Source organism: Aplysia californica, unplaced genomic scaffold (genome assembly GCF_000002075.1).
Source record: "Aplysia californica isolate F4 #8 unplaced genomic scaffold, AplCal3.0 scaffold00038, whole genome shotgun sequence".
NCBI lineage: Eukaryota > Metazoa > Mollusca > Gastropoda > Aplysiida > Aplysiidae > Aplysia > Aplysia californica.
In genome coordinates this window covers 1,248,916-1,256,145 of record NW_004797308.1, presented here as the reverse complement: position 1 = coordinate 1,256,145, position 7,230 = coordinate 1,248,916, and the positions used below count along the sequence as shown (strand labels likewise).

Genomic DNA, 7,230 nt, shown 5'->3' with positions numbered 1-7,230 from the left:
CCCCCTCCCTCCTTTTGCGAAAACGATTATGTCTTCTTCCTTTATTTTTTCTTTTTCTTTTTGCGCGTAGTTTTCCGTCTTTCTATCTTAGTTGTTTCTTCTTGCATTCCTCGTGTAAGATTTTTATAATTTCACTCTTCTCTGTCTGCTTCTTTCTTTCTCTTTGAGTTTCCTTTTCTAGACAATGTGTTTCACGTGCATACTTCTTTCAAAGATTACTTGTAAATTCGTCCTGAGGACTGACTTGAGGCCAAACGTTCAGCTCTGGTATGGCTTTTCTCGATGTCTGCTAACAGGATGCTAAAGGTCAACAAAGACAAAATGACCCCCCCCCCCTTACCCCTCGCTTTCAGGTCCACTTATGTGCAATGCCATGTTTATTCTATCACCACCCCACCCCCCACCCCCTCTCACGTTCCTAAAAGTTGCCAACAACGACTAACGCTGAAATAACCATTAACTTCTGACACAATTTTGGCATCACGCACGCCCCTCCCCCCTTTCAACCCCAATCCACACAGTTTATATCTTTGGGATAATTCCCTCTCAGCTCGGGGGCACCTTAGCAGGCAGGGTTGAAGCAAACGTCCTCCTAATAAATCATCAAAATTGTGTAAATGAGGGTGTAAATCGTTTACAATTACAATTTACAATTCCAATTGACAATTACAGTTGCCATTTCTCTAAAGGTTCTCTTTTTTCAGGAGCGCCATCTGCACCGCCCACCATTCTACTTCCTGTTGAGTTTGGGGGTCACAGATCTGTCACGCGCAGTCTTCTGCGTACCAGTAGTGATTACAACGGTTCTGCATGGCTCTGTCTGGAGGTGAGACTGCTTGTCTGTTTGTTTGTTTGTCAGTCTATAAGATGTCGTACTATCGACAAAATTTCGTCGCTGCGTGTGGACATGATGTTCTTTTAAATGTTTACCGAGGTCAAATTTTCCTGGGATTAAGGTGGGGGGGGGGGTGTTGTTGTTTTTGTTGTTGCTGCTGTAGTTTCGGGATTTTATTAGTTTTGTTTGTTACCTTTTGTTTGTTCAAGGTGAAAATTAATTGCACCTGGGGAGACAATTTAGGATATTATTTTCCTGACCGAGCAGTCGGGCAGCGTTCAGGAGACGAGTAAAATTAGGAACCCCTGGGGATCTAAATCCCATACCACGATGTGAAGGACAAATTCATAACAAACTACATGATATGACCAGCGAAAATGAAGGGATGTAAAAACAAGAAATTGCAATAAGGGTAATAGCCACCATAAGGCAGAAACAGTCACACCGGACTCATAGAATACAGAAAGTCTCTAAGATACTCTTATTATTTTCGGGCTGTTGTTGAGGCAGTCGAACGACAAAGGCGGCATTAAGGCGTTGATTAGAGTCATAGAAATACCGTAAGTTGAAGAAACAAGCCACTAAAGGAAATCTTAATATCACTGACCATGCTATCATGGAAAACAATTTAAAATCGAATATAAGAACGAAGCAGATGCGAAATCGTTTCATACCAAGATTCTTATATGACAGAACACAAAATGCATGCACTCACTCACACTAGACCATGCTGTTCAGTAAGCCAAAGGATGACGTCACAAATAACAATCACCCTTCACACTTTGAGAAAGAAAGAAATGAGTTTTGTGGCATCAGCCAGGAAATAGCCATGGAAAAGGTTTTTCTAAAAATGCGCGACAGCGAAGAGAGAAATAGCACGGAAGCCTTCAGAATGAATGCTTTTATGCCCAAATCCTGAAATTGAATTCCCTTCCTAGACGTTTGCGCACTCGAGGCTGAATCTGCGTGTCATTTATTTCCCTCTATTAAACTCGTTTGATTTCATTGCTGTTGATTCCAGTTTTTGAGGACCGGATAGAAAGACAGCGCTTTTAAATCCATGTAAATTGGGATTCTTTTATATGCTCGGAAGACAGTTGCCTTGTGAATTCGTGTCTGAGAGTTTTCAGTTTTATGTTGTCTGTTACAGATACAATTTTGCTTCCGGGTTTCTATTTTGTTTGGGTTTTTTTTACTGTTTTTTTTTGGGGGGAGGGGTTGTTGTTGTTGTTGTTGTTTTGTCTTTGTTGTCGTTGTTGTTTTTGTTTTTGTTTTTTGGGGGGGGTTTTAGGGGGGTAATAAAAAAAGGGGCGGGGGTAAGACTCTAAGAGAAACATTCAACTCCTGTCAAGATGCAAAGTGGAGAAAGCGCTTGGTCCCCTTGTGAGACAATAATCTGAGAGGAGACGAATTCCAGGATTTGTGGGGAAAAAAATAATGTTCTGGCCAACCTCGGGTCAGATTCAGACCCCACTGAAAAGCATAGTAAAAAAAAAAAAAAAAAACGCCTGCTTATTGTTTAATGCATATTGTTATAACGTTTTTAGATTAATCTAAGCCAGTTTGAAGGGGAGCTGTCCTCAGTTCGGCAATATGTTTTATAGAGGCTGCAAGCAGCTACACTATAATTAGTTTGCGCCAGCGTCTTAGGTGTAGCAGTTAACATTAAGAACCTTACCGTTGCGCGCACGAGACCCGATTTCGATTCACAAGTTAGGATAAATTTTATCCAGTGTCTTGGTGTCTCTGGTAGTATGTTGTATCCCTCTCAACCCGAGTTAGCCCCGACAGGCAGGGTCGATGTCCGCCCACCTCCTAAATGATCTAAACTGTGTCGATGGGGGCGTAAAGCACCTACGTTAAAAAAGCTATTTCTATTAGTTTGCTAAACATTTCCATTTCGCCATGGTGACCTGTAGTGCACAAAATGGTATTTTTTTAGTCTGATAGGAAGTAAACGATGCATTTCCAAAAAAGCAAGAACAGACAGATATAGAAATTCATTCGTACCAACTGCAGTGAGGTTACTGAACACACAGTGCTTCAAATGAAATAGAGAGAGAGAGAGAGAGAGAGAGAGAGAGAGAGAGAGAGAGAGAGAGAGAACGAGAAGGTGGTGAAGGTGATCATTCAAAATAAGTCAAGTGAAAGAAGCGATCAGCCATGCATCAAATAATGCTGTGCCTAAAATGAGTCCAAGCGACATCTCTTGATGTTTCAATAGCAACTCTAATTTCTCAAAGTGTGCATCCCACACAATTATTATCAATTCCACACTTACAATATCTATCGTAACTCGGGTTTTTTCAAATATAACAGTAGGAGTAAAACATTGGTGTTTCACCGCCAATTCCATGAACGATACCTGGAATTTCAGTTTTAAGTGCATTTTCACAATATTATCACACCACTCAGGGTTTTTTTTACATGTCTTGTATCCCTTCCCAGAGCCTTGTACGTAACATTAAATGTTTTTGCCTAACCCCGGGTTACGATAACTGCTGCCTCGTGACATAATATGTGCTTGATGACGTATTCGTCGATATTTATATCTGCCACTTGTTTTCGTGACCAGAATGGGTATTAACCAAACATTCTGCTACTGCAGGGGTATATCAAATTCTATTCTTGGATTGCTTTTAAACTCTATTAACTCTGACACATCTGGATAGCAACGAGTTTGGCTAATAATCCCAAGTTTAAGAAGAGAGAGGGTGTGGAAATGGGGCTAAATCCTTCTTGTACTTCACGAATAGCCTTATTTCCAAAACCATGCGTCTTCCGCACTCAAAGAAGATTTAAATTTTGGTGTAGCATGACAATAATCTTCACTATTATATGAAATAATGAGTTCTGTGTGATACACTATTTCGATACTTAAAAGAGATCAAAATGTTTAATGAATTTGCATCCATTTCTTACAGCAAATCGTTTCAGCGTATCTGTATGTTTTTTTGTATACTACCCTTACTGCTACTACTACTACTACTACTACTACTACTACTACTACTACTACTACTACTACTATCACTACCACTACCACTATTAATAATAACTTATTTAGACTGATAAAAAAACGATGATGATGATGATGATGATGATGATGATGATGATGATGATGATGATGATGATGATGATGATGATGATGATGATGATAGCCTCCACCCACCTAACAATCATGTTGTTTGTTTCTCATTTCCCATCCTTCGTCCAGACACGGAGACTCAGCCTGCAAGTTGTTCGCCTTCGCCACGTCTTTCTTCGTGTTCAGCTCCGCCTTGTCTCTCCTCGCCATCTCCATAGACCGCCACGTCTCCATAGTCTACTCCAAAACCTACCGGCGACGCGCTCCGGGACTCGCCAACCTCGTGGTGGCTGTGGTCATCTGGCTCGTCGCTTTCTGCGTCTCCTTCCCACCGGTGGTGGGTCTGGGAGAGTACGTGTTCATTCCCGGGGAGGCGCAGTGTGCTTTCCAACACCGTCACTACTCCCACAACGATTCCGTGGCGTCGGTCCTGGTTTTTCTCGCCATCATGTTCCTCGCCTACTTCCTCTACTTCCGGATATTCAAATTCCTGCGCGCGCATCGGCGCATGCGCCCTCTGCAGCATCAGCCAGCGCAAAGTTCCTCCTGGGCGTTTGTGGGTCCCGGCGCTAATGGACAAGCTTTCATCAACTGGCTGAACGGCTTTGGAGGTCAAGCTCCGATACGCCAAGGCGGACAGCGAGCTGTGCAGAGACTCAACTTCGGCCGTGTAGTGAACTTGTCTACAGCAAAGAACGAACACTTGACTCGCCTTTTTCTTACGCTTTCTCTCATATTCGGAGCAATGTGGACTCCGTATGTCCTTCTGTCCTTGTGGAGGATTTTCGGGGATGCGTCTGTACTGCCGGACGCCTTTGTCACTGTCGCGGCGTGGCTGGGCTATGGCCAGGCGGCCGTGTGTCCTCCAGTCTACTTCCTTAGTAAAGGGCCCACTCGGAAAACTATGAGGACCGTTTACTCGCCAGCTGAGAAGAAGGAATTTCTTCTGGAGAACAAGATACGGAAATAAAAGTGAGATTATGTGATTGTAATGGTTTGTGTTTTACACGGCTTTCAACACAGTGTGGTTTAGTTAAAAGACGGAGAGTTACTTTATCTGCAGGTGTCATCATTAGATGTGCATGGTTGCAGTTGATGCATGCTTCATCAAGGGTCTCCACTCCCTTCTATCGTTTGTTACAGCAGTGAGGTTACATAAGATAAGATAGATAAATGTCACTGTCCATCTACAAGAAAATTCAGTTCAGCTTTACAAATGACAAAAACTTACAAACATAAATACATAGAGTGTGATGTAAAGCGTGGTTATGCGCTGTGTAAGTGGAATTAGTATTATTTATTATTATATTTGCATTCGCCTTGTAAAACTTGATTACTTCTCAGAAACACCATGGAGTCTGTTACAGTACAAGAAATGAGTGGGGGGGGGGGGGTATGAAATGGGCTGGTCAGAATGGCTGTGCCATTATGTTGGTTTTAACGATTATATAAAAAAGAATAGACTACCATGATCGTCAGTGTCTACTCCAGACCTGACATCTGAAGAAGACAATAAAAGGAAAGCTTCGTTGGCTTGGGTGGGAAACATTATGAATTAAAATTATAATATTAGTTAAAATGAATCCGATGAAAAGTTTAATTTAACATCTCTCATTCTACCTTCAATATATGTATTTTCTTCCAGCTTCTATACCACAGGTTTATTAGCACAATACCTCAAAACTGCGTCAAAAGGCTGTATACATCCTTACACCTTTAATGTTGGGAAGTTTCAGTTTCGGCCTTACCTGCTGTCACCGACACCGAGACCGCTACGTTTTGGCTCATTATGATTAACCAGGGTTATTTATTGCTTAAAAGATTTCTCGATAATGCTCAAAAGAAATCAAAGTTTATTTAGTTTGAAGTTTTGTTTTTTTCTGTGGGGAGAGCTGGTTGTCGTTCCTGGCCAGCTCGCTCCATCTCAGCCCAGACAGGTCCAGTGTAATGATTGTGTTGAGTGTTAACTGTTATACCGAGTGCACACTGCCAATCGAATTCCGTCGAATGAGTCGAGTCCAGCCAGGTTTTCCTCCATGGAGGGGCACGAGCTATCGTTTCCACAAGATACGACTCGCAACCTTGCATAAGAATCGAATTTGATTTTGAGGGTCACGGTCGAACTCAGCCGAATTCAGTGGAATAGTACCAACATGGTAACTTTTGCTCCTCCTTTGAGAAAAATCAAGCTGGCCCCAACTTAGTTATACGAATTCAATAGGCAGTTTGGCTGGGTATGAATGTCGACCGTGTGACAGGAAGAAATGATTTAGGCTCAAAGCACAGAGCTAGGTAAAAGAAACAGAAGGGGCACTGGCACCAGATGTTAATCCAAAATGTGTGATAAGTTACGGAATTTGATGAAATTACATCTTCTTTCACCACGGTCTCTTACTGGTATTATTTTTTCACAGTGGCAAAGAAATCCTTCCTTATATCTCTAGCAACGCTGCGAAATACGCAGGCGTTGCCAAATTCATGTACCTTAAGCTTGTATTTATTTGTTGATTTTTTTTTTCTAAATTCTCTGTTTTTCACACACAATCCCCCTTTTTAAACATTCTATTAATACCTTTTTCTTTTACACATTCATGGCACTGTCGCTTTCCTGTAAATGTGAGGGGCGAAAAATTCTTAGTTTTGAAGCAGTCCAACTGTATTATGAAGTTACTTTTCCAAGTGTGTCCATTCAAAGATCGAGTTCGATTGTAAGAACAATAACCATTCTGAGAACCTTATTGGACCTTCTATCATTTTTCTAGTTCTGTAAGGGGATTGAGTGTGTGAATGAAAGATGCAAGAGGCCAAGTAAGCTTGTCGATAAACATAAAGGCAATATATTCTTTTCGTTTTTCATCGTTGGAAATTGTAGGACACCACTCCCCAGCTTTTATCTTTATTATTGATTTCAAAATAACATGAATAGTGTTTCTTAAAATGTGCACTCGAGTTGTGACTATCTGCACCACTTTTTATGTGTATGTCTGTAAGTAAATATCTGTATGCATTCGAAAGCTTGGGTGTCTGTCCGTTATAATGATTTATAATATTTGGCAAGAAAGTAAAGTGTGCGAAAGAAAGAGAGCGAGAGAAATAGAGAGAGAGAGAGAAAGAGAGAGAGAGAGAGAAAGAGAGAGAGAGAGAGAAAGAGAGAGAGAGAAAATAGAGAATACAACAGAAAGAAAGAAAGAAAGAAAGAAAGAAAGAAAGAAAGAAAGAAAGAAAGAAAGAAAGAAAGAAAGAAAGAAAAAAAGACAGACAGACAGACAGACAGACAGACAGACAGACAGACAGACAGACAGACAGACAG

The 7,230-nt window shown here is 41.3% G+C and overlaps 1 protein-coding gene across 3 annotated transcripts in view; it reads left to right on the top strand.

Annotated features, from left to right (window-relative positions):
* LOC101857858 (probable G-protein coupled receptor 173) overlaps positions 1–7,018 on the top strand; it is a 16,999-nt gene extending 9,981 nt beyond the window's left edge. For all 3 annotated transcript variants that reach the window (XM_013091511.2, XM_005091961.3, XM_035973963.1), the window contains exons 3-4: positions 705–826; positions 4,050–7,018. In XM_013091511.2, coding sequence (XP_012946965.1) covers positions 705–826; positions 4,050–4,890 — 963 coding nt within the window. In that variant the 3' untranslated portion in view covers positions 4,891–7,018. The remainder of the gene's footprint in view (positions 1–704; positions 827–4,049) is intronic.
* Positions 7,019–7,230: the final 212 nt, after the last annotated feature.